The sequence below is a fragment of the Drosophila suzukii genome, chromosome 3 (assembly GCF_043229965.1).
Source record: "Drosophila suzukii chromosome 3, CBGP_Dsuzu_IsoJpt1.0, whole genome shotgun sequence".
Taxonomy (NCBI): domain Eukaryota; kingdom Metazoa; phylum Arthropoda; class Insecta; order Diptera; family Drosophilidae; genus Drosophila; species Drosophila suzukii.
In genome coordinates this window covers 75,067,942-75,095,766 of record NC_092082.1, presented here as the reverse complement: position 1 = coordinate 75,095,766, position 27,825 = coordinate 75,067,942, and the positions used below count along the sequence as shown (strand labels likewise).

General features: G+C 44.7%; 2 protein-coding genes across 2 annotated transcripts in view; both read right to left on the bottom strand.

Moving 5' to 3' along the window:
- Positions 1 to 27,825, bottom strand: part of klg (klingon) — a 65,328-nt gene that overhangs the window by 29,273 nt on the left and 8,230 nt on the right. The window contains exon 2 of the mRNA XM_036817132.3: positions 18,978 to 19,645. Coding sequence (XP_036673027.3) covers positions 18,978 to 19,188 — 211 coding nt within the window. The 5' untranslated portion in view covers positions 19,189 to 19,645. The remainder of the gene's footprint in view (positions 1 to 18,977; positions 19,646 to 27,825) is intronic.
- LOC108005609 (very long chain fatty acid elongase 7) lies at positions 9,546 to 10,698 on the bottom strand. Its single transcript, XM_017068919.4, has 2 exons — positions 10,207 to 10,698; positions 9,546 to 10,148 (listed from the first exon to the last, which is right to left on the bottom strand). The coding sequence occupies exons 1-2, from the start codon at positions 10,603 to 10,605 to the stop codon at positions 9,717 to 9,719; spliced, it is 831 nt and encodes a 276-aa protein (XP_016924408.3). The 5' UTR covers positions 10,606 to 10,698; the 3' UTR covers positions 9,546 to 9,716.

Sequence of the window (27,825 nt, the reverse complement as noted above, 5' to 3'; positions counted from 1 at the left end):
TACAAAACTTCAACCAGAGTAATAATTTTAATATTTGATTCTATCATTAGATTTTTTCTCAGTGCTTGGCTGGGTTATGAGAAAATACTTAACGCCAACTTTGAAAGCAGGGCTCGATTTCTCATTTCAATTTCGGCACTTCTGGGTTGTCGGCTTTAATAAATATCCCTCTTCTCCGGCGCATTCTCGCCTCTCTCGACTTTCTCCAGCTCAGCAGCTTTTCCCATTGTCTCCGCTGACGGCAGCTGGTCTCCTCGTCGTCTGGCGGCAGAAATTGTACATTAAAAAGCTTAACGATGGCGCGCTCAGTTGTCCTTGTCATTAGGTCCTTGGCTTCCTTCACCACCCGCCACGCGAAACCCGCAGGATACATGGGAACAACCCCGTCAGCCGTTTGACCGTCTGAGTGGCATTAAACGCACCTGATGTGCAGAAACTGCTTAATTGAAAACATAAGCTTCTATAATTTCGCTCGCCCGGCCACGCGGTGTCAAAGAACTCAATTTAAATATTCTAATTTATGTGCCTGCATATTAAAAGGCACGATCACGTAGCCACGACAGCCTTCTCCAGCTCCATCCATCCACATTCACATCCATTTGAGGGGACTGTGAGATGGCCACTTCTGGCTCCCCGTCTGTTGTCTGCAATTAAAAGCGCTTAAATCAATAAGCCCACACAGTTGACGTTCCATTTCTCATTTGGCCAGAACGTGTTGGCTTTTAGTATGCAAAGCACAGACACTGGAGGCTAATGGATCCGTCATCCTCCTTGGCGACATCTTCCTGACTTATCGTCTGGAATTTTCTGTAACCGATTGCCGGCAGGCGCGAAACTGTCCCAGCGGTCCTGTTGCGATATTGTGATTGGCATCCTGGGACTCCAGCTTCTGCTCCAGCTCCTTTTCCTTTTCCTGGCACCATCATATCACAATGGCAACTTTGGCTCCCGTTTGCCGGCTTATCAAAGTCACTGCTTCAAATCTGCCAGCGCGACAAATTCGCGCGTTATCTCAATCTTGGCAGCAGGAGAACCAATCTCACCTGGCACTTTGTTGCTTTTCGAGGGGGAAATTTGGGTGGCTGACAGGGATGGGTAGTTTTCTGGGGGCCGTACTTGGGTACTTTTATAAGTCAAGGTACATTCCGAAAAAATAATAAATCAAGGTATTAATTTTTGGTGTCTGAAAGTATGCAACAAAGTATTTAAAGCTCGGAAATGCAATAAATTCATACAGAAAGTCGACAATCCTTTTTTCGCTGCATACGTTTAGACACCTAAAATCCTAAAAATGTGTATTCCGATAATATAGTAATTAAAACATCTTGAAACCGCTTCGGGCTAAGTCTATTTCTATATTTTCTTGTAATGAATGGCTGATCATATCATCTTTCTAAGGTACATTTATCGCTTTATAATGGTGAGTATAAAGGTAGTACCCTTGGCTTCTCTGATAACGGGGTGGTTGGGTGATTGAGCGGTGGGTTTGGTGGGTTTGGTGGGGTGGTCTTCATTATTTCTTTTCACGCAACCGTTTCTCGGTTTTTGCGGTAATGGAGGGGGGCTTGGAATGAAAGTGGAACGATGCCAGCGAAACTTCATCCTCCTGCAGTCATTCATTCCCCCGGCAGATAGCTGGGAACTGAGAGCTGAGAGGTCCACCATTGTTGCTCGTAATTTATCTACCGCTTTTGTCTACCGCCGGCGTCTCAATGTCACCCGTTTCTGGGCTCTGCGGTCTTCGGCGACATTCCTGGGGCACAACCCCAAACCCTGAAGACCCCCTCTTCGAACAAATGGAAAATCTCAGCGCAGTGCTTAGCATCTCAATTCGGTTTTGGTTGGGTGGCTCGTGGCTGTGTTTCTATCTCTGGGCCGATAATAAAAATACCGCCGCCAAGGTCCCAGGGGTGCGACAACTTCCAGCTTTGATTTTTCCTTGTTTCGCTGGCTCTTCTTTCCCCTCGTAATTTTCCCCTCTCATACGACTCAAATGTCTTATCAGCAAGTGCCGCAACCCCAAGAAGTATGCAACGCTAAATTATGTCAATAAGTAAATGAATTTCGGCTAAATTCAGATTTTAATATCTGCTGTGGAGGGGGAAATCTCGCAGGATCTCATTTTCCTCGGCCTGCTCACTTATTCATACAGCTGAAAAATGTACTGGCGCACATGTGGGTTGTTTATTTGTCGTTTTGATGCCGACATCTCAAGAAGGAGTACATATGCGGCTTGCCACGCCCACCACTTTGTACTTGATTTTAACAAAACTGTCTGTTTAAAGGAAACAAAGTGAAATTGTCTCCTTGGGGGGGTCCAAAAAGAACGAAAAAAGCGCCCGAAATGTGATGTTCCAGGGAAATGTATTTAATATGCAAATCCTGTGTGTCCTTTGAGAGGATTATGGCGCACATTATGTCCCAAGAAAACACACGTAGGAGATGGAGGAGAAAAGTGACTTTCCCAACGCACACACAATTATCGATTTAAAAAGCCGCTTTCCACTCGTTTTTCTGACAAATGGTCGACTAATTTAAGCGAAATTAAAGAACCTTTCAGCCCCATTCGGAATTTGAACACGAACGAATCGAGCTGAAAATTAATATAGATGGGAAATTGAGTTGGTTTTTTGCTCTGGCGGATTTGTTTTGCGAGTGCCCCGTGGAACTTTTCCAATTTGTGCACCGAAAAAGGATAGATAAACAGAGACGCAGACATGGACATTAACTCTAACTCGAGCCCAGACATGGGAAAACACGGACCGAATGCAATGCACCTGGCCAGACATCCGCCTCCAAGCCGTGACCACCTCCACTGACCTCTGCGGCCTGGTGGAAAGCCGGAAAAAACTAATCGAACCGAAATACTCGAAATGTTTGCCTGATTTCTCGAGAGTACGCGCAGCTTGAAATTGCAATCATTGAACAGAATTATCCCCCCATTCTCTTTGCCATGTTATTTTTCCTTCGATCGGAAAACTTCCGCCAACTTGTCGGGGTGAAAAAATAGAGAGAAAAAATGGAGGCTCCACTATACCCGATAAATTAGCTCTTTAGAGCCCCAAGCCCCGATGGATTGGGTGGTTAGTCTTTGCTTTGATTGCATTTAATTCGATTTAATGCGACTACGGTTGTTGCGGCGAAGAAAGTGCTTTCTGTTTTGCAGATGGATATTTTAATTCCGGAAAGTTCCATGATGACATTTGGCACGTCTAAATAAGGATTTTTTCTGGACCAGCGTTTAATTAAAATACAAACAGCGATTCTCTCGCAATTATCCCTTTTTTCTGGGCTGCTCCTTACTTTCATTCTGATTTCTGCGCATCTCTCGCCTCGGGCCCTGATAATCTCCATCTAAATGATGGCAAAAAATTATGCTCGAACCCGGAAAATGGTTGAGGTTTTTTTTCCATCTTCTCTCAATTTTCCCATTTCTCCCTAATTAAATGTGTGGCATTAGGTGGCGCATTTTGGCACCAAGCCCAGCTTCTGGTCACAGATTTGTGGCCGGCGATAAGGCCAAATGGAACATGTTCTTCGCCGAGCAGATGATGTCAATGCCAGGGGTTGGGGGTCAGGAGGTCAGCGAATGGCGGTTTGGCCAGCGCTTTCAGCTGCCAATTTACGCCGCCATTATTGAGGTTTTTCATACATTTCAGTGACCACTTCCGGCCGCCTCAGCATCTTGTCTTGGGCTGCCTCTTCCTTTTCCGGTCGTCCCTCGTCCTTCTTCATTTAATTTTTTATTTATTTCCCGCTTTTTTCCGCTGCTCTGTTTGTTTTGGCCCGGGCCCACCGAAAAATAAGTCCGCACTCGGCCAGCGTACCGTCATTACGTCCGCTCTTTTTCCTCGGCGTTACGGAGTCGTAAAGTAAATTTTTTAATTAGAGTCACGAGTAAAACAAACCAATTAGTAAAGCTGTCAGAGCAATCCTTTCGCCGCCCTTTCTTGCCGGCCGTGTTGTATTTTTAATTTCTTGGCCGTGTTTTGGCCGCAATTTACGCGTGCTGCCGCGTTGGTGGCGTGTGAATTATTGAAAGAGTAAATTATGTGAAAAGGGCAAATTAAGAAGGTTCGCGCGGTGCTTGCCATGATTTTTACGACTGTGACCCCCCACCCACTCCTGAATGATTCCCGGGTCTAATTCCGAGGCATCAAGTGTCCGAGTTCGAGTACAGGGGGCTTCTTCTTCTTCTGCTCCTCGAGACCCAAAATGTAGTTTTAATTAAATAGCACAATTGCCACCGCCGCCGGGCACCTTTCATCCTTCGAGGAAAACTTCTGGCTCGCCTTGGTTGTGTTTTAGTTTTAGTTCTCGGTTTTGGTTTATATTCGTGGCTACGTGAGCTGCATGACCGATGAATTGTTGGAGCACTGGCAAATAAACAGAGGAATGTGCATGACCCACGGAGCGGAGCGGGTCGAAGTGAAACGAAAAGTGCGACGGTCTTGGGGCTCACAAAGTTTTGAACTTGGCCCCCCGTCGCTGCAGAAGGCAAAAAAATGAGCATGAAAAACAGGGCAAAACAAAGGGAAAACGGGGAAAAACCGAGGAGAAAACTAAGTTATTAGCACCAACTGTGCTCGGGCGATGGGCGTTTTGGTTGTTGTGGGCGTGGTCGCTGCACTTGTAGTTTATGTTTACTGCATTCTGTGTGCAAACGTGCGGCAACAATTTTTGGGCCACCCTACGCGGCCATTGTCGTTATTCTGACCAGCGACAGTATATGATTTGAACAGAGAAGGAATACTGAATTTAAGAAATAAATGTTAGTAATCACTGCCTAGAATATGGCAAAACAATCTAAAACCGATGTACCTTTAAAGTTAATAATCCATGAATCGATTGTTTGGCACAGTCCTATAATACTACCATGCATTCAATAAACAAAATATAAACCACTGCCTTAAATATTTCATAAGCATCTCTAAAGATTGTTTCCACAACCCAATCCCAAACAATTTTTAAGTTAATACTCCATAATTTTATTATTTTGAACATCCCCAATAACACAATCATGTAGAAAGGCAAACTTTCAGGACTTGTTTTTCCTCTGCCTGCGTAATATTTATTATTTTTGCACTTTGTGGCAAAATATTTGCGGCCACTGGTATTAGCATTTTATTTTATTTGTACAAATGTTCTTCCCTATTTACTTTGGCCAAGTTTACCCAATTGTGTATCTGTTTGTCCACAACTCGTTTGGGGCAATTTCCAATGTTGGTATGGAGTAGTAGTCGATGGATATTGCCTTTGTTGCCGCCTTTGTAAACACACTCGACCTTTAGTTGGGGGAAAGGAAAGGAGAACCTTTTGGCAGAGCCGTGTCTTGGCACGCCAGCACCTGGTCATACACACCGCCCCCTGTGACCCGACAGGGCCTAATAAAAATAAATAGCCATATAAAGGCGAAACAAAATTCATGGCAACGCCTGGCGATACAATAAAGCATATTATTTCAGCATTTATTTCCCCGTCTCCATCCGGACAGCCATTTGGCAGTGCTAAAGTGTTTTTCCACTCGCAGTCGGAATCGAATGTTGGCACCACTCCGCCGGCTAATGAGTGCAAGAGCTACGTGATTTACTCGGATCTCGGGTGCCTAGGAGCCCAGGAGCCCGGGATCCCCGAATCCCAGTCACTCAGAATGCATCTGAAAGGGCGTTTGTTTCCAGCTCATTAGAGTTCGCTGCCTGTGAATCTCCATTACCGGCAGATAATTCCTGGCGGGGAAGGGCCCTTGCTGTCTCTTCGCAAAACACAAATGCTTATTTATGCCCGAGATTGCTCGAGTCCTTGGCAAAAGTCCTTGTCGGTTATTTACTCTGCAGGAGCACTTCGACTCCACTCGAGTCGAATGCATCCGGCTGAGAGGAATCGAAATGTATTGATTTATGGCTGCAACTGAGCGACTGGCAGGACAGCCCAAGGTGGAAAGTTTGTCCTGTATCCAGAGTCCTGCGTCCCGAATCCCGAATCCTTCAGCTGCCATTGCGACTTCGACTGTGGCCAGCTGAAAGTTCAGCCAAGTGAACTGGCCGTGGCCGGAGTTCGGTCATTGATAAGTCATAAGTTGCTCCCCATCTGGCACACAAGTGCTCCAGAGAGTCCGAGTTGCGTCACAAAGTTTGTCAAAGTCAAACACAAAGTTTCCCGCTGGTTGGAAAATGCCAATGGCTTAGATATTAGCAGTGCATTAGTTGCCAGTGCATTATTAATGACCAGCTGGGCATTGATTTTTACACTTGCTCGCTTGACAGCTCTGTTTTTTCCGCCTTTTGTTTTTCGTTTACCGCCCCATCAATATTAATTGAGTTGATTGAACGGATGAACACGAAAAGGCTTTCCGCTCGGAATCGAATAACGTTTGCACTCGGAGAAATGTCAATAAATTCTCCTTAAACATACATAAAAACCAAACATTTAATGGCACTTAAGAAGATATTTTTGGATGCATTTTAAAGGAGGCAGTTTTGGAATCTTGTAAATCATCTTCCAGAAAAGGAAAATAAAGATATTTACTGTGGGTGTTTCTGAGCGAAAAATAAGAACATTGTTTTATATAATATATTTTTAGAAGTAAGAAATCCTAAAGGAAGAATTTAAGATCTTAAAGAGCTTAAAAATGTTTGAAATTTAAGACCTATTGTATTTTCTGAGTGCCTTTGTTTTAAAATGTTGTAAAAATACCAATACGTAAGAGTCGAAAAATGTTCCAAATTCCATATCCTTAATATTTTCTGAGTGCTGGCCGCCTTTCGCCCGCCCCTTTGTTAACCCAGATATTGATAACTTTTCACATTAACTGTGCCGCGTGACCCCGTGACCTGTTGCATGTTCGCCCGTGCAGTTAATTACTTTGATTTATTTGAGAGTTATACACATGCGTGGTCCGCCTGTCACATATTTCAAATCGCGCTTAATTACAGCGCCGTGTACTTACAAATTAACAAAATTACCCGGCCCGCAGATAAGCCCACCCACTCGGCCGCAAATTTATTACAAATTTCAACTAAGCTAACAGCGGGCAATTCACCTGCCACTCGAGACTGGAAGCACTGGATTTATTGTTTCGTTAGACCAAAAATGAGGGCGATAAAAAGCTATAAAGCTACAGAGTGCTTAAGTGCGACATTTGCCAAGGAACTGGCCGAAGAGCAGAGACATCGATAGAAATCGATAAGCATCGGCAATAAATTGCCAACCAGAATTCAAATAAAGCCAAATGCCGGCTAATCTCCATTAGGCAAATACGTTGAGCTTACCGAAAATGTTGTGACCCATTTGGGGCCATTGTTGTTGTTATCTGGGGCGTGGGAGGTGGGATATGCATGGGTTGTAGGTGGAAAGTACGTGGGCTTCGGGGTGGAAAAGGTCACTCTAAGTGCTTTTCATTGAGCACTGAACTGCGAACGGAAGCGGGCATAAACTTAATGGAATTTAGATTTCTTCATTACAGCAACAGGTGAAAGGAGCAGCGAAACGTGGCCTTTTAGACCGACTTGATTACCTGCACACATGAAAGAGATTCCAGATTTGGGTCTTTTAATATTTGGGTTCATTTTCTTGGGATTATAAAGAGCCTTTGGCCCGGGGGCTAAATGTTCGAGCCCAACATCAATGGCAAATTGATTTGCTCTTGATAATTCGAAAAGGTAAACAGGATTAGCCCATATTTTTGGATAATTGCCGAAGTTGGGGGAAGAACACATATAGCAAGTGGCTTAACCCGCTGGGAATTGATTGGAATGCACTGGAGCACGTGTCGTAAAAGTGTGTGCTCACTGTACAACATGAATAAATGGGAGCATACGTTCCCGCACTTATTATTTACATTCGGCTACAACATTGTCGCAGGACTCGAATGGCCAGTTGGCCAGTTGGCCAGTGAGGTCCTGACCCAGTCGATATGCTGGCCTGTGTGTACAGTACATGGGCACACAATCAAGGAGCCTCTTCCGCGTCCTTTGGCCCGGCCAAGTTTTATGCTGAGTAATGGCCACAGCCATAGCTACAGAGAGTGGCCGTAAAGAATCGCACTCGCAATCGCAATCGCACTCGCACTCGTAGTTTACATAACAGTTTTACGGCCAGCACTTAAATGCCATGCGAGTCATAAATGGCGGGCAGATATCAAGCATACGCCATGTTCGCCATGCTCGGTAACCAATCTTTTTGGCCCGATTGATATCCCTGCAGAAGCCCCAACTGCGAGTTCATCGAACCCTTTTTGGCAATGATCGCACTGCTGGTTGTACTGATGTTAATGACGATTCTGGCTGTTACATTGTGCGGGGCTAACACATACCAACCCGGACATAAGTTCCGGCCAGAACATGCACAACATCCGCCGACCAGCTTCCGCCTGGAATATTTACGCTCGGCTTCAGTCGCAGAAGTTCGTTATTAGAAAAGTTTTAATGTTCCTTCCAAACGCACAACAGCACTCTGAAAAAATGCTTCCCAAATTTGTTTGGGGAAACTAGCTTAAATTGGAGACCAAGAATTTATAGTCTTAGTTTGAGGAATTATTTGTACTAGATTTATAGTCTGAAATTTGTGCAAGTTACTGAGAAGGAAACAATATTGCATAACAAGTGTCATATTGGAGATGGTCTAGTGAAAATGTATCTTTAAAATTTGTTACATTTTATTGAGCTAATTTAAATATATATTTTTTTGAGTGCTTGCATGCGTATTATATTTGGTAAGAGCAACTGCCCTGGGAAGCCACATATATGAGCTTGACAAACGACTGGCAATGATCTGCTGTTGCCACTTAATAAGCTCCATTTGCGCCAGCCGCAAAAATAAGGCGACCTTCGGTTTGTTGGCTTTTAATTTGTCATCGAAGGATTCCGCTTGACTGGGCAGCAAAGTTTGAGGCTGCTGGGAGCCTCAGAGACGTCATCACCGGACTGGTGGGCCGAAATTTACATAACTGAAAAAATATTGTGCGGGCGGGCCTAAACGAGGCACAAACGCCGCCCTGCGGCTTTCCACTTGCCGCCCTGCTTACAAGCATTTTTAAAGCGGTTTCCCCCTGGCTCTCCTTTTTTTCGGGGAGCGAAAGCAGATGTAAAACTTCTGGCAAAGAAAAAATGCCAAAGCATAAAAAAAGATGGAAGGAAAATATGAATAAGCCGTGCATGAGGCAGCCTTCTAGGCAAATGTGTTTAACATGGGCGGCGGGCTTTCCACTCTTTGGCTTTGAAAAGGGGACAGAAAAAACAACATTGGCCAGAAAGTTAAAAGGTGGCCCTGGGCCACATACCAACGACACATGGCCGGAATCCAACATAAATGTGGCTCGGGAACACGTGGCGGCCATAACTGGTTCCGACTTCATCGATATTTCATTTAACCCTTTAATAAAAGATATGTCAGGCGAACTTACTTCATAACTTGTCGCCGGCCTCTCGATATTCTCCCAGGCGGCCAAGAAGGAGTTAGGGTAAGTTCGGGGAAAGTTTTGGGAGCCTCCAAATTTAGCCGCTGGCAAATTGAAATTGATTACTAAAGCAAAACAATTGAGCGGTATGTATTTTTTGTGGCGATGAGGCGGAGGGGTTGGGGCGCAATCCGAATGTTTATTTATACCAGGCATTTTGGGTTCGATCGGGGCCTATTTGCATAAGCGACCGACCAGCTTATTACACAATTTAATATGGAAATGACGCGCAGTGAACTTGAACCTTATTTGCTATCGAAGTTCAGCTGGTTTTCAGCTTGGTTTCCGCCGATTTCCGCTGCTTGCGTATGTAGGTTTTGTAATAGAAGTCGAAGAACATGGAGAACATGAAGATGTTCTGGATGAATCCGATGAAGGCGATGAAGACGGGGAACTGGCATGGGTTCCGGACGATCACGAGCAGGAAATGGCAGGTGAGGTAGCCGAACTGCATCAGCTGGAGCTGCGTGATCCTCTGTTTCCACCACAGAAGGTTCTTCACGGCGCCCAAAGAGGCGGCATAGTAGTAGGCATACATGACCGTGTGCACCAGGAGATTGATGATCCCTAGCATGGTGCAGTGCGAGCCGCCCAAAAAGGTCATGAAGATGGATACCCCGAAAACCATGCCGCCGTGGTGGTAGACATGCAGGAAGCTCACCTGCGAGTTCTTCTTCCTTAGTACTATGAAAACCTTGAAAAGTACTTGAAAGTTGAGATAGTTTCCTATATCGAAGCAAATTCCTACTAACCGTATCTAGGAGATCCAAATACTTGAGCATATAGTACGCATACGAGGCGTACAGGGTGTTCATCATGGCCGGCGAGGTGTCCTTGTGATCCACCGGCTGACAGGTCCAACTGTATCCCGGCTGCAGGTAGGTGTTGGTCAGGCCTATGTAGAATATGGTGGCATTGGTCAGCACCTGCACCACATTGTACACCTGCATCACCCGTTTCAGCTCGAAGGGATTGCGATGCTCCATCCAACGTGGTCCGTAGTGGAGCACAAATGCCACATAGGCCGCCACAATGGCCAGCACGATCCACAAGTTGCCCAGCAAGGGCAAATGGGCCACCCGGGGATCCCCGTGCTCGGCGTACAGATCCCTGACCAGGCAGTACAGGTAGGCCACCATGTTGTGCCTCATCCTGATTTCGATTCAGTAATACTCGTTGCCGAACAGCCGGAAAGCGAATTGCGGCCCACGAAGGTCTTCAGTCTTCTGAACGCAACTGCTCGAGAATCCGGTATTCCGAGCATGCCGGCTGGCTATGTTAATGACCGATAAATGGAAAGCACCACGCACGCCCGATTAACCCGAGTCAGGCGTTGCACCGCCAGAGAGAATCGCGTTCATTGTCAACGGTCTAAAACTTGGAATACCTTAAGTTTTACGCTCAAAGAACACTGAGGGAAAGTATTGGGGATCTTGAAAATAAATTACTCAAAAATCTTTCACAGAGATAGTAACTTAGAATGTTTTATGTAGGCATTCATTTATAGAACAAACAAGTAAAGAGGGTACCCAAAAATCTAAGGAATGGTTGTAAGTCTTAAATGAGAGGTTATTTAGACCCTAAAAAATGAAAAATCTTGGTAACAGGTTTACTTCTAATTATTTAATGGGTAAGGTATTTAAGGCATCTGTAGAAGCAGCACATTTTGTATATTGCACAAAGAATAATTAGGGAAGTTAACTAAATATGATCCTAAAAATGAAATATTTTAAAATCTTAAAACAGGCTTTACCTACTTCAGAGTAGTTGATGTGAATAAAATATATAATGGATAAATTAACATCTTTCTCATCTTTTTATTGCCAGATTTTTGCATTCTAGAACCGTAAAAACCTTAGCTGTTCAGTTAAGTGAAGAAATAGCCTTTTATCTCTTCCAAAAAACATCTGCCAAATTTTCTGCAACATTTTTTCTTTATCTCCATGAACTTGTGCCTGTCAGGGGGTAAACAGGGTTTAGCTATTACTTGACAATGTATGAGAATTTATGGGCTATAACCAGCCGCTGCGAAACTTTGCTGAGTGGGAAAAAATGATGTTACAGCGGGCAAAAGTGGGCGGGGGGGCGGTGGGTGGTGACATCAATTTGGGTTACTCAACGTTAATCGTTTGGCTCGCAGCTTGCGGCTGCGAGATATATGCAACTAACCCAGTTTACAAAGCATGCCAATAAATTTGCAGCATAACTGCCAATATAAGCGCAACTGTTTTGAAATTAAGCCAAAAGAGAACGGAAAAAGGGGCGGAAACGTCAGCTGCAGCATCCAGTATCCAGTATCCGGCATCCAGAATCCCAGTATCCACCAACCTCCGACCTCCGACCATCGACCATCTAGTATCCAACATCCAGTGACCCACTGAGCGACTCCGCCATGCTTGATAAATTCGCCAAGTCTGTACAATGGCTGTAAATAGCCGCGGGCATCGGACAAATGGCCCTTAAAAACAACAGCAGGAGGAGCTGAAGAGCTGGAGGATCTGGAGGAGGAAGGTCCTGGCAAAGCCAACTCAGCGAAATAGGCAAAAGTGTTTTACGACCTGGCTTGAAGCGAAAAACCGAGGGCCATGCAAAGGAGCGGGCTGCAGGTGGCCAATCAAACTGAAGCCAGGTGCAATTTGTTTGCGCAACGTGCAAACTTGGCTAGCATTTTGTGGTCGAAAGTTTGCAGTTCTCTCGAGTTTATTTCGATAAGTAAATGTGCCAATTTATAGGGGGGAATCAATCAAGGGGCAGTACTATACGTACACCCAGCCTTATTGGCCATTAAACGAAGGCAGGTGGGCTAAGTCAGGCGAGGCCGTTTCACTTACTTTCACTCGTGTCCTTAAGCTGCAATTGATGCGTGTGTTTGTGTGTGTGTGTGTGTGCAGGACATACACTGGTGTCCTTGGGGCTCCTGCGGTGACCTTGTTGTGCGGCAGACATTGAGCCAGCCAGCGCCAAAACAATCATTTGCATTTCACCTCCCCACGGACAATGTAATGGACGTCAGCTCATTTGCACAAATAAGCCATAACCGTCGCACGCTCCCCTCCGATTGGCGGCCATTTTCGGAACTTGATGGCAGGACGAAGGATGGCAGGACGTCAGGACTTCAGGACCAAGGAGCAAGGAGCCAGTGCTGTTGCAATAACGGTAATGGCCGCGGTAACGACAACAGCAAACAACAGAAATAATAATGATAATCATTTTGCGCGCACCGGAAGTATGCAAATATACGGCTCGAAGGACCCAAGACGAAGGATGCGGATATGCGGAAGTGCGGATGTGCGGCTATACGACTGTGCGGCGTTACCCGGTCAAAGGAAAAACCCTGGCCTTAACAGGTCGCCCTGAAAATTAAAAGTCCGCCACGAATGAAGCGTTAATGAAGGCGAGTAAGTAAACAGTTTTCGGGGCGACAGCATAAATATGAAAACGCGAATGAGACCTCGGCCACGCCCCCTTATGTCTCATACATATATAGCCTTCTGTGTCGTTGGCCCTGGCATGAAATGAAAATAATAATCTCTTTGGCCAGGAAATGAAGGGAAATTCAACAGGAAACTTTTGTGACGTGCCGCAAACAGTCCGTGCAAACACAAACACACTCACACACTCGGAGACTGTTAGTGTGGGTGTTTGTATTTAAATGGAAAAGCCCAACACAAACACAAGGCGACCAACACTCATGCAGGTGTTAAACTGCGCCGCGTCTCTTTGTGTGAGTTGCCAATGCAAATTACAGTCATTTGGCCTGATATTTTTTCCCCCCGACTTCCTCGGGAATTTTATTTAAAAACGCTGAAAAATATATAGTGCTTTCGGCGGATGGGAAAATGCCCGCCGATTTTTTCCGCCAGTTGCCGCTGCCCAGTGTCAATGGCATTGTTGCTTGGCACGCACTCGCACTGCGAAAAAAAAATTATATCAATTTTCGCTCGTTAGATGGATTGAAAATTGACCAAAAAAAATGTCTCTTTAAAGGTTTCCATTAATATTATTTTCTGGTTGTATTTTCTTATTGAAAGAATTCTTTATCACATCTTTTGTCAAACTATCTGTGTTTTTTCAGGGCTCGAAGTAGGAATGCATGGCTTCTGGTTTTAAAAGGTTTTTCATTACAGATGGGACAGATAAGGGATGCATTAACATTATTAACCACTTTAATTTAAATGAATAATAACTGATTTGAATTGATACATTTAATTAAATATTTTTGAATACATTTTTTGTCAAACATACTTTTTTTATATGATTAAAATGGAAATACAGAACTATACTCTGATTTAAAAAGGGTTTTCATCAAATGTACTAAAAAGGAGACACAAGGATGGCAGACAAATGTTGGGGATGTGTTACCTTTTGAGAACCGGTTTTTATAAACACCCCCTTTCATTTCCCATTTTAAATAAACGAATCTCCATTGTTTTTTCCGGTGCACCTTCCATTGTGCCACCTGTTCTGACCACGGCGCACTGTCCACAGGAACAGCAATAAAAGTTTATGCGCACTCATTATGCGCCCCACTGCCCAACCGCCCAAAACATTGCACCTCCGAGGACTGTCATTAGTACATAGTGCATAATTTTCGGGACAGCCGACAATCTGTGCTCTGAAGGCCCGTAATTATCACCCCGGCAAGTGGATGGGCGATAATGGCTTGATTTTCAGCTGGGCAAAAGAATGGGTATTAATTATTATGATTATGGACGGTCCGAAGACACTCGTTATTGGCCTTCGGATTGGCATTGGCATGGCACATGGCGCATTCTTGGAACCATTACCTCCCCTTTTATTTTGGCAGCTTGGCTCGTTCAAGCGGAATTTGGCAAATGCCGAAAACTTCAAGGGTATTATATAAATGTTGGCCCTGGCCATGTCTTCTAAGCATATTTTGAATGCCAAGCAAATCCACATCGCGCCACTCCACTCCACATTTGCCCCATGTTTTAGCCATGAAAGTCACTTCCAAAGTTCAAGTCAATGTCGCAAAATGTTAACGGCGCGTTAATAATGCGATTAGTGGATGCTACAGACCCATTCCGATCTAGCGACCCGGCTACCCAGCTACCAACTCCTGGGCTCCCCGACTTCCTTTCCAGAACCCGGGACCAGCATATATCCCCTCTGGAGGAAGGAAAACACATTTGAATGCGACCGCCCATCTGAAGAAACATGGCGAAATTGGCTTTAATTGGTGAAATGGGGCGGTGGAGTGGAGGGACTTTGGGCCACAGAACATGAGTGCGGTACCGCCCTTGGTCCTTCCCGTTCTGGTGCTAATTAATAAATTTCTTGGGGATTTCATGCAGCGTCTTTTTCGGGTTGCCTGCCATAATTATCGCATGGCATCGCCCAGGGGACCCTATGCTAATATTCGAATTTATATGGGGTATATACAGAGACAGCGAGAGCTCCTATATGATCCTGCGAAATCCCCGCTAAGTGAAGCCTTCAATTACATTCGTCGGTGTTGCGCTGTCGGCTTCAATCCCCTGGTAATAGGATATTTTCAATTTCCATTTGCCCGCTCGTATATTTCGCAGTTTCGTATTTGTTTTAAGTTATGCGCCCAGGACCCTCCAGGGGAATCGTTCATATTTTTTTCATCCCATCCCCGTCGAGCATATTTCATTGATACGATGCTCCCGAGGAGTAAGGGAAAAGTAACACAACAGGGGAGGATGTACATCTGGGCCTAGCTGGAATATTGTCAACTCAACCCGGCGAGAAGAGCTGCCACGGGCCGTATTGGTCACGTAATTGAGCCCTACTCCACGGGGTCTCGTCCAGTCGAGCCGCTTTCTGGGCAAAAGAAATAGGAGTAGGAATAGAAAATGAATTGTATGCACGGAAATATGACAAACAATCAAAACGAATTCGGAAAAACCGCAACACAAACCAACAAATGCGCCAGCTGAGCCAGAGATTTGTTTCCCCAGTAACCAGTAACTGGGGGTACGGGATGGTATGGATGGGACGGTGGGAATGGGTGGTATGGGTAGTACATGCCCTACGAGTTAATGGAAATGGAGGCGCAGTCTGCGAGAGGCTGGAAAAATCCTGGACGCCTGGCACAAACGACAACGACTACGGCGACGGCGTCTGATGGAAATTTATTGCTGGCAACATACCCAAAGGGATTCGCAAATATAATACTATAGTCGGAGCGTTGGAGCAGCGGCAACCATCCACTGAGAAAATGGGTATTCTAATATAAGATGAATTCTGGGATAAAAGCTTTAGTTTATGATGATACCGCCTTAAATATTATTTGTAAACGATTTCTAATAAGCTTTATGGTACTTAAAATATTTCGTTATAGATCAAACCTATTTCTAAATGTTGTACTGCTCCTCAAACCAATGTAGAGAGTACATCAACCAGTATTCCCCTGTACTTTTACCAATGACTTTTCCCCCAGTGCTGGATCAGCAAATGGAGGCGAGGACTGCATACGAACACGTACTCCATGTCAGGCCGTTTGCCAGCCCCTGGCGCGATCCCTCCCAGCTTACATGGCTCAGAGTCTGCGGAATGGAGCCAGCGAATTGGCGGGCGGGAAAACTAACCCTATGAACAATTTCCCAAAAGCATCTGCAAAAACATACAAAATGCGGTTTTAGCCGCTGAGAGGAAATCTGTTGGGGGAGAGTCGGCGGTGGCGATGGGTATACAAAAATCTGTTGAAAAAATATATGACAGCTAGAACATGTTGCCAGTTTTCCCCCGATCCCCGCGGACTTGCCCCCCCCCACAACCCAACCACCCACCAAATCCACCCACCATATCGCCACCCGGCAAACAAAGCTGCTGTGTTGAGCCAAAAGTGAGCTGCAAGCACGCACTATGCATATTTTGTTATGAAAATTTAAGTGAAATCACTAAAAATGCCAAACAAAACAGCAAGATATGCAAAAATGCAGCGTTTGTGGGAGTGGCAGTGAGTCGGTGGGCGGAAAAGCCCTCGAGGCGGAAAACAGCTGTTGTTTGTGTTTGCTGCTGTCTGCTGATGATGCTCGCCCGCCGCTCCCGCAGTCTTATGAAAAATTGTTGTTAGTTTATAAAATGGTAGCTAGATGTGAGCCACTGCGCATCCTTCAAGTGCATCACGTGCACCAGATTCTCAAACAGGCAACTGATGCCAACAAAAAATGGAGGCGGGAAAGGGGAGTGGTACATGGTACATGGCTCCTGGCTCCTGGCTCATGAAAATGGGTCAAAGCTGGAAGTTTGGTCAGCGGGCGGAGGTGGATCGCTTGCAGTTTATGGCTCGTGTTACTCAATAAACATTTGTCAAGGCGATGCAACCTTCGCACTTCCGCCCCCTTTCGAGTGTCCCGCCAATTTGCTGCTATCAGAGCCAGCAGAATCCCATTTTCCCTTCGCTTTTCCTTTGCGAACTCGGCTCCCTTTTCACAGTGTTCCAATGTCAATTGTTACGTTTTATTGCCTCGTTCTTTGCTTTGACTACACTGGGGGAAAAGGGTTAGGAATTTGAGAACTACAGGTTTCTCAATTCATCAAAGTATCTTAAAAATTGAAACTTTATATCACATGCTATTTCAATTCTATGTAACTCCTTGGATTTTAAGTTGTATATTCATTTTAATTTTGATATATTATCCACTTTTTCTTTCCGGCTTATAATTATTTTGGAACTTCCTTTAACACTAGAGGTCTCTTCAGAATTTATTTAATATTTCTGTGTACAAACACATACAGAAGGACCGAGCTAACGCTAAAGGTAACTGGCGCACGAAGAAATTTATGATCAGTGACAAAAGCACATTCTCACCTTTGATATAGCTTTACTGCCTTTCCCCTTTTCCACTCTATATTGCAGATGTAGCTGGGATAAGAACAGGTCTGTCTTTGGTTTGTTCTGTTTTATTGTGCCCGCCCTTTTGTGGCTCTGTGGGTGGCTGGGTGGTTCAATGGCAAGGTGGTGGGGTGGAGTGGGTAACCCGAAACCCACACCCACTCTAAGCCCCGCCCACCTTGGAAAAGTCCGAAAACCCGTGCCACGCATCGATGGCTCTTTTATGCGCTCCGCAGTTTTTCGTTTATTTTTTCTCATTTTTTTTTTGCGACCCTCTGCCGCATTTTTTGCACAGTGTTTGCCTTCGGATTTTTGTGATAATGGAGACAAATGTTGTGCTCTTAAATTTATCGATTGGTTGGCAAAAGTTGCCAAAGGAAAATATAGCCCTGGATGGCGAATTTGTTTTTATGGGTGCGCCCGCTCGTTCATTTGTACGTTCGTTGCGTATACGCCCCGTGTTAGCCGTTTCGCTTGGCTTTAAAGTTCGCTGGCGGCGCACCTGAGTTTTCAATTTATATCATGTTTTTCATGGCCTAATAGAAGAAAAGCAAAGTGGCAGACAATGGACTCGGAGTTCCAGATAAACTTGTGCCGAGATAAGCCAACTATTTGTGCAGAATTTTCGCCTCTTCACCCGTTTTTTATGGGGAGCGGGTGCTGAAACTTTGCAATTGAAAGTTCGGCGTTTAAATTTAGAGAGAGAGAGAGCGGGAACTGCTTAAGTCTCCGCGGCCATAACGAGTTATTAATTGTGGTTGGGGTTTTGGGGTTTCGGGGCTTAGTGGGTGGCCAAACATGCTCCTGGCCGGAGGCAGTGGCTCAGCTGACCGCTCCGCAAATGACCTCGGACCCGCTCCATTCCCTATCTCGTGGTGAGCTTTACTCTATTTTTTCGCGCTCCTCGCCAGCGGCTCCAGCATTAAACACCACAACGTGCTCGAGGACCCCGGCGCCTGGATTTATGCAGCGTTACATTGGCATTAAAATAGCAAAAAGGGATTACGGGGAAAGTGGCAGTGGAAGTGGGAGCCAGCTCTCGTATTTTATTATATTTTTTACATTATTTTTTTTTTGTTCCCGCCAGCGCTTTTGGCCCCGCTCGCACTCTCTATTATGTAAAAACATAAATGCAACTTGCGTTGAGTGCTGTGCGAAATAAAAAGCGATGACTGCAAAGCGATGTAGAAATAAGTACACAGGAAACTCTACTTTGTAGGAATAAAAGTCATAGTCATAATATGATAAATGGATTCCATCGGTTAGTTTAACATATCAAATTTGTTAATAATATATTAAGGCCCTTTAGATTTTATAAAGTCTGTGCTAAGGAAAGAATGATCATTTTACAAAGGATCTTGTAGGGGTGATTTTGTAAAGTAAAAAATATAACAGATGATACCATAGTGATATCATACATCTTTTGAGATTATCAGAAGTATGGATACAATGATAGGAAGATTTTATTGGTCATAGGTTTGAAATAGTCTAGTTTATTACAGAACAAATTGTTTTGGTATTTGACTTGATTTTTCTTGCAGTGTATTAGAAAATCTGCACAAACCCCGGTGCGCAGCTGCCTCACTCCACCGGACTATTGTTCCGAATGGGATGTGACTCGAACCTGGGGTACCGTTCCACATTTATATATATAGGGGGCAGATAACGGGGAGTGGGGCCCGAATCCGAATCACTTACCTCGATTTGAAATGGCGGCCTCCACGGCGAACCCGCCGCTTCCGGCGTGCGCGTGCAGCAGCCATCCGAGGCTAATTACAATCAGAATGGGGCAATTCATTTTGAGCGGAGCGCGGTGGCGTCTCTGGCAGCTTTTCCTAGTGCCGGGGGCGGCAGTGGCAATGGGCGTGGCCAAGGCGCCTGTACGTATGCTACGCGAAAATATTTTCATTGTTCCGCGCTCGGCGCGTATGATGTGGAGTTACTAGGTTCCGGAGCGGAGTTCCCCTTTTTTTTGCAGCTTTGTTATTAAATTTGCTGGAGTTGCGGACTTGCCTCGTTTTTTTGCTCGCTTTAAGTTTTCATTTGGTTAAGCGCCAACATACTTTGCATAGTCGCTTTGCCGCTTTGTTTAATTTTCAGTTTTCCAGTTTATTTTCGAGGTTTCCCTATATTTTTTTTCCCCGTCTGAGCTCTAATTATAAATTGAGCGAGGGACCGGACCGCAAGCTTCCATGTATAGCGCACTTTTGTGCGCTTTCCCTTGACAAATTGCGGCTGTGTGATGCGAAATATTTTCTAATTAATTTTTATTGCACAGCTCTTTGTTGTTGCGCCGGGCAACTAATTATTGTCTGTCCAGCGGCAATGCCAAGTAAATTGCGTATGGATTGTTTTTTGCTGGGTATCTGCAAAGGAAATGTGGAAACAAATAAATAACTATTATTATTTTCAGTTGTGGCTGCAAAGTGGCAGCTGCAAAGGTTGAAAGTTCGTAACCGTCGGCAAAACTGGGAGAAAAAACAGTTTTATGCGATCTTTAAACTAAACTCCGCTTCCACTTTGGGCCACAAACTCTCAAGTGCAGTGGTGCTCAGGAATGTTTTTGGTGCTCGAACTCAAAGCGAACATTAAAGCACAGGATATCTGGATGTGTGTGGCACTCGCATGCGCCCCATAAACCCACACTCATGCACCAAAATGCGTCTGCAAAACTTCACTGACACGCAAAATTACCCCACAAAGTGCAATTAGCACACAAGTTAAATTATAAAAGTTCCGTTTTTTAACCTTTTCCCCTTGGTTCTCTGAACCCATCCCACATGCAAATTTTCGACAGAAACAAAAGGGAAGGGTGAGTGGCGAGCCGGGTAAACAACACTTCAAGAGCAAAGTCCAAAGCCAAATAACAAATTGTTCCTGGGGCGGTGGATCCGTATACCCTATACCATTATCCCCCATCCCCTAGTGCCATATTTAATGACAAAGTTTTGCATAATTTTATGAGTTTGCTGCGTTATCCTAGCCACACATACTATATACACACACACATGGCCCTGGTAAGCCGAAGAAAAATCAGCAAACTGAAAAGTTCAAATTATTTCATTATCGCCTTCGTGCAGGGCAAACTACGGGGAAAAAAGAAATACCCTCGAAAAGAACCCATAAAAACAAACTGCGCCCCAGCAGCCGGATGTCCTGGTCAGTGAAATGGGTCGCGACTGCTGGGCAAAAAAAAATGAAGTTATAAATTTAGATTAACCCCATGCAGCCGATGGCGGCGACTCAGTCACTTTCACTCGGCGAACAAGGCTTGAAAAGTCCATTAAAAGTCACCAGGCAGCCCCATAATTATCTATCGCTTTCATTATTACCCTGGGCATCCCGTTCTCGGGGCCGCGGCATCAAGTATACGCTACGTGCTGCGCTTATGTGCGGCTCATGTCCTGGAGGAGCAATAAAATATTTGTATCTATCCCGGTCCGCGGCAAAGTAGGTCGCGTAGGTGGCGCCGCTACAAATCTGCGCCGGCCATATAATTACTCAAAAAGTTACCTCTCGCCCGGAGATCTCGGGTGTAGGATAGCCGGGATAGCTCCGCTTTTATGCGCGATGAGGTCGGCAAAAGGCTTTTATCATGTAGGCGGTAAATAGCCGTAAATAAACAGGACGGCGCATAAAACGGCAACAAAAGACGGGCCAGGACAAGCCCAGGTTGCCGCTGTTGTCATCGCCACCGATGGAAGAGCATTAGCCCGAGAAGATGGACACTTGCAGAAAAGTCTAATCAGGGAAAACTTAATTCTATGCTCCTTCACAGGTATAAACAAATACTAGTACTAATGGAATCTTGAAAGTATTATTATATCCCTACTGAAAGGTTACGTTTTTCACTTTCATGTACAGCTTACATAAAACAAACAGATAATTGTAGCCTTTTTACTTCATATATTACTTCATATTATAACATAATATAAGCACTTTTTATTTAATAATATATATATTCCATATCACTACTCCAATTTCTTTATATGCTATTCCATGGGTTTATAATAGATTTTATAAGAAAATATTAAAAAATGACTATGTATATTATCAGAAGACTCATTATAAAATATTGTACTTTAAAATTGTTATATTTTGGGTGGTTTACTTGGTTCAAGAAATTATACAAAACTCTTGCATACCTTTTTTTTAACATATATCAACATATACCATTAAAGAGTATGTGCAATAGCCCCATTTTCTCCCTGTGCAGCTGCTGTTGTTATCCACTGTTGTGGAGGGCCAAGGTTATCGGTTTTATGGGGCTTTGGCCTACAGATTTTTATATGTGAGCCACATGCTGTGCGCTGCTGCCTTTATTTATGACACAGGCAACGGCATCGCAGGATGCCCTGGCTGCCCGGGCTACAAATTTCTGGAGTCCTGCAATTTGATCCCGGTGTTTCGGCTGGTCAGAGAGCTCCGGCTAAATGTTTTAACATTTTATCGGGCTCTCGTCGAGTCGCTGCGGTGACTGCGGTTGCCCGGCGGTAGCCGCCATAAAAGTTTAATATTCTAATAAAGCGGATTTAATTATTTAAAAACAACATTGCCACGTCCGAACGCCGACGGTTTGGTTTTTAATTTTTACGCGCCCTGTTACGCTGTTTTACTGTCGCAAAAAAACCAAAAAAAAAAAAAAAATAGCACGAAACCGCGCAACTTGAGTCGACTTTCGCCTCCTGCTGATGCCTCGACTTTCGTCTAAATTGCACTTTGCGGTACAATTTCCAGCTGCAAGTTTGCCAGAGCAAGTCGTAATTAGTTTTTGCTGGTTTGCTGTGAAACTGATTTTCACTTGACGGGCGGCAAAAGGGGTTTTGCTGGAGAAACTGAATCCGAGGGAAGGAAAAAGAAATAGCTGCGTCTTTTGTCAGCCAGGGGTTTTAGCCGCCCCCCGTCGAACCCCCCGCCACGCCCCTTGTGGTTGACTGGCGGAACTTTAAAATGGGTTAATTGCATTGTAAACTAAACGAACAAATGGCAAACAAGTGGCACAAGAGGGCAACAAGACAGCCGGGCAGGAAAAACAGCAACGAGACCAGCTTGCAGCTGCAGATTCGATTTGAGCTTTGGCTTATTTATAAATCTGCAATTTCACCCTATCGCCGGGTCCTCCATCCTTTGCCAGTTTCGCCTGGCAACCGTCGAGGGCATCATTAAAACAAGTAAGTGGGGATAAATTCCAGGGCCTCGACTGGGAGTTACTTGGTGTCCATTTCATCAGCGATAAATAATGCCTTCGGGTCTGCGGTGGCCTCGGGCTAAAATGGTCGGTATATAGGGATGCTATGCTTTTGGAGCTTGAAGATAACATATATTGAATACTATTCAGCCAAATACTTTTATTCTGCTTGTAAGCTTTCAATTCCCCCATATTTGTAAAACTTTCATCTAAGTTCTTTGAAACTGTTCATTAAATTTTAATATTTCAAGGACTTTCAAGCGAACATACTAGTTCGGTTCAATACCTTCACATTTCGGGGACTTTAAGCTAAATATTTTATAATAATATATCCCTATTTTCCAGGGTATACTTAGCCAGTTGAAAGAATCAGTAAGTTCTGCATAAAGCAGAGCGGGGAAAGCTCATTTTATATGGCAGCAACCTTCGAGGCGTGTAATCAAAGAGGGGAATATGGCTAAAACATCTAATAGAAACGCACATGCTGCAACCCCTCTGGCTCTGTGAATTTTTTATCCCACGGCCTTTGGCAGTGAATTATTTGCAATTCTGCGAGAATGACGGCGACAGCGACCATGAGCGCCACATTGTCATCGAAATGATTAACAAGGCGGGCCACAAAGTTGCCAACTTGGAGCACAAAGGCGGCTGGTAAAAAAATCAAAAAAAATGGAGGGGATAACCCCAAAGCTCTTCACATACGCACACAAAGGCCGCTGCGTGCAAAGTTCAAGCCGAACACTTGCCACAAACTCTGGCGGATTGACACGGCAACAATGTGGCAAGATGGTAGCCCTAGCTCCTCACGCACGGGGATCTCTTTCTCTCTCCGGATCCCCACCTAATATGCAGTTGACAAGTTTTAATGAAAAAAAGAAAAAAGGAGTAGATATATAGAAGACGAACGACGGGATAGAAGTAGAAGAAGATGTAGATCCAGCCCGCTCGATAAAAGATTATTAAAATTTTCCAAACGAATGGCAAAAGTTCGCTGCAGCAGTTTGTCAAAGGTTCAAAGGTTATCTGCAGCACACACACACACTTGGAAAATCTTACGCTCGGAAAAGCGGTGGAAACTCACTCACTTGACGGCCCCTTAGTTCACGTGTGCGCGGGTCTACAAAGTTGACAGACATTTTCCACAAGCAAAAGTCAAGCACCCATCTAGTACTCGACTTGCATGCGAATATCCCACACAGATGGGGTCAGGGAAGTGGTTCCGATAATCCCCTAAATTGGGAGGTATTAAGTTTTATAAAAAACCTCAGTGATTTTCATCTAATTTGTTTTGCCAGTTGTCGTGTTCTAATCCCATATACATGTGTTTACATGTGACACCTCCTATTCCCAGGTTGCCAGGACTATAATGTCGACCGCCACTGTAGCAGGGGCTTTAAATTCTGCGTTATCTGTTTGCAAGCAGTGCAAATTAAATTCTGGCCTGGGCACACTGGACAGCGGTGGTACCCTGGATGCCCGTACATGAAATGTGAAAGTAATCTCCGCATATATTAAGGCATTTGACGGCTGCTTTAATATGCAGCCAGCCGGCAAAAGGAGGCGCATCCCGACAACCCGACATCTCGGCTCCTGGGCCCTTGATACTTTGCATTTTTGCTGAGGCAAACATAATTCGTCTATTATGCAGGCTGCCACAGAACAGGACGAACACACACATGGGATCGCATGGGGATGGTTGGGGGCTATGAAGGAGAGATGGCTGGAGTTCATAGATCCTGACTGGCGCTGTATTCACTTGGCAATTACTGCTTTATTTATTATGCCGAAATGGATTATCCCTTGCAGTGCCCGGGGATGCAATTTCTGCTTGTGCTGCTATTTTGTGCCGTCAACATTTTTTTTCTGCAACCCCTCTATCGCCTATGCTGGGAAATTTTCCGAAGCACTTGTGTCGTCGCTCCCGATGGAAAATATTTGCATGGAAGAATTCTGTGGCAACAAGGCCTACGGCTGGGGCTCTAGCCGCATCCTTGTATCTGTGTACCCTTCAATCATGTATCTAATCCACAGGCTGCTGCTGCTGCACCGTTTAAAGCGCACACAGTTTTCCTGGTCACACAATTGAATTAAGTAAAAATAAGCCTGTGAAAGGACATTGAATGCTAGGCTTTAAATGCAAATTCCTAGAGCCACATTGTTTGAACACTGAGCTCACAACTGCCGGACATCGCTGGCCTCTGGCGCACGGCGACATTTGTAACAAATTCGATGCACACGAAATCCATAAATCAAATCAATAAAATGACAGCATGAAAAATTGCCAACACAAAAAACCGCAGGCCAAACCATTATTTTGGAGTCAAAAAATCGACAGCGAGAGGCAAAATGTCGCCGTTTTCACAGAGGAGTGAAAAAAGCACAAAAGGAGAGCCCCAAACGAAATCCGCAACCGCATTCTGAATGGCAATCAGCAGTTAGAACAAAACCAAGGCAATAATAATAATAATAATAGAACAATACAGGGGCGATATGCAATGGAAGTTAACCTTTCGACACCTACAAATAAATAAATGGCCAAGTAAATATTGTAAACAGCGCAGGAGCAAACACAAAAAAGGGGGAGCTCGAACAGAAAGGCTGTAACGAAACAGGGATACGGTTTTTGGGAGGCTGGTCCTTTGGAATGGCAACGGGTCGTATGGATAACAAATAAAATTGTTGACTATGCCATAAAGCGACAGCCGGAGTTGCAGGAGCAGCAAAAGCAGAAGCTCGAATCAGAAACAGAAATAGTAATGTAAAAGACAACGAACCAGATTGAATGAAAATCCTCGTATGACATAAAAAATAATACGCAACGTGCGAAAACAGACAAAAATGCACACACAACAAATGGGAAAACATCGAGCGAAAGGATTCCGGGGCGTATTAGTTATATTTCCCTTTGCCTGTCTATGTGTCCGTTTTCCCGTGGCGTCAGCTGGCCAGGATGAGATGAAGCCAAGCCAAGCCAAACCGAAGCCAAGGCTAAAATCCCAATCGGAACGCGAAGCAAAGCCAAGTGGAGCAACAGAGAAAATGCCGCTGGCAGGAATGGCAATAATAATACGTTATTGGGAATATTGATTGCCCGTATTACGGGGGGGATCTGAATCCCAGTCTCGTCCCGAAAGCGTGCTAGGATTTCCTTTTTGGCCAGGAAATTCGCATGACAGCGTATGACGGGCACGCACACACACTGATAAACGTTGGAAAGCCCAGCAGCAGGTGTTCTTTGTTTAACGCCCAAATGACTTTCGGGTTTCGTTTCCCAACATTTTACCACTCTTCCAAAAACTCGAAAAACACACTCAAATGGCAGACGGGCCCCAGGATATCTGATGACATGCAACGATTCTGTCAACAGGAAAGCCAAGCCAAGCCAAGTCAAACCCAGCCCAACTCAGCCCAGTCCAGTCCCGACCAGCTGTGATTAATAAACAAATTGAAATACCTTCGGCTAAATAAAGACCCGAAGACGCGACTCAATAAATCACCAGCTTATCCACTCCCCGTCCCGGCCAAATCAATTATAGCCGAGCACACACAAAAACATGGCCTTTAACAGCACGAATTCAGGGCCAGGAGGCATGGCAGATAATTTATTGATTACCATTAACAAACAGCATGTCAAGTAAGTGTCATTAGAATGTCAACGCATGTTGACGAAGACGCTGCCCCCCGGATTTCCACGTCTGGCTGGGCAGTCAGCCAGTTGGCCATCTGGCTGATGGACAGCTCTGACCCCCGGCCCGCGTTCTAGGCCTCTGTCACGCTCATTAATTTGCGCGGTGTGTGCCAACAAGTTCATTTCGTTTGCAATTTCCTGCCAAAGGCGTTGGGTTACTGACCGCGGCTCCATCACAGTTGACAACGCAAATTGACCAAGTTGGCGGGCCAAGAAGCAGCCACCTTGGCAGCTGTCTTCGCTGACGGGTCGACACAAAAAAAAGCACACAAAATACTGACAGTTTGACAAATTGTTTATGTAAATGGAAGTGCAAGTGGTCGAGCAGGGGGAGAAGGGCGAAAAGAAAGCCAAGATGGCCAAAGGAAGTTTGCTGGGGCCGAAAAAAGCTTAGGCATATTGGCTTAGTGACACGTTTCTGTATCTCGATTCGGCGGATTCTCCAGTTCTCCAGTTTTCCAGCTGCCGGGATCCATTTCACGCTGCAAGTGAGTAAACATCTAATTCACTGTTTGTGCTCTTTAATTGTTTGCCCTGCCCAAGGGGACAGCAGAACGCTCGACAGGCGGGCTGTGAATGGTTTTGTCGGCCCCATAAATGACAACGACCTTCGCGGGGCGTTTAGGTTTGGGTTTCAGATGGTTTCAGAGGGTTCCGAGGGTTGGTTCTGGGGGAAGACGCCGCCCAGGCAATTAAAAATTGCTGTCTTGAAATTTCAACGGCGGGCAGCGTCTAGCCTGCAGCGATTTATATAGTTTAGGTCCTCAGTTCGTCGCAAGCAACACGGAGAAAAATATTTATCTTAATATTAAAGCGGAAATTAAAACAAAAGAAAATGTTACAAAATATAACAAATATTTTAAAAAAATTATTATTTGAACAAACAGGTATATAAAATAGACTTTACTCCATAGTCATATATTTTTGCTTATATCCTTGATTGTAACGAATTGGTTTATTATTAAACCACAGCTAAATTAAAAAAAAACATTCCTAAGCCATCTCAATATTTCCGAATAAGTTAGGACTTATAAGTAAAATGTAGGGGACAACCAAACAAATAATTTTAAAATGTCTCTTAAGGTGTCTAAAAGTATGCAGTGAAAAAAGTTCAATTCATTGGAAGTTTAAGTATATTGTTGCATACTTTTTGGCACCTTATATGAAATTTTAAAGTGATTTCAGTATCCAACCCATTATTAATTGTGAGGCACCCAATTTTGACAGAAAAATATTTTCCTAGTGTAAGATTAGAAATCTGATATATTTTCGTAGTGTAGACCTGGCCAACTGGCACAAGTTAGCCTCCTCGGGCGGTTGGTTAGGCCGACTTCCTGGGCGTCGCTCTCGTTGGTGGCCAGCAAAACGCTTTGCCAGCTTTCTTTCCCTGTTTTCCATAGTTTTCATTTGCTTTATGAATATGCGTGCGGTGTTTGTGGGCGAGTGTGTAAGCGGACACAAAAGCTGTTGCTTGCTTTTCCGCTTTTCTGCTTTTCTGCTTAGGCGCTGGCTGAATGCCTTTCCGCCAGACTTGCCGAAGGGCAGAAAGTTTTCCTTTAGAAAGTGCCTCTGCCCCGTTTGGGTCTTTTATGGAGCGACTTGGTGATACATTTTTTTGCCTCTTCCAAGCCGTTGCCCTGCCTCGGCGTTATTAACTCTAATTACCACAT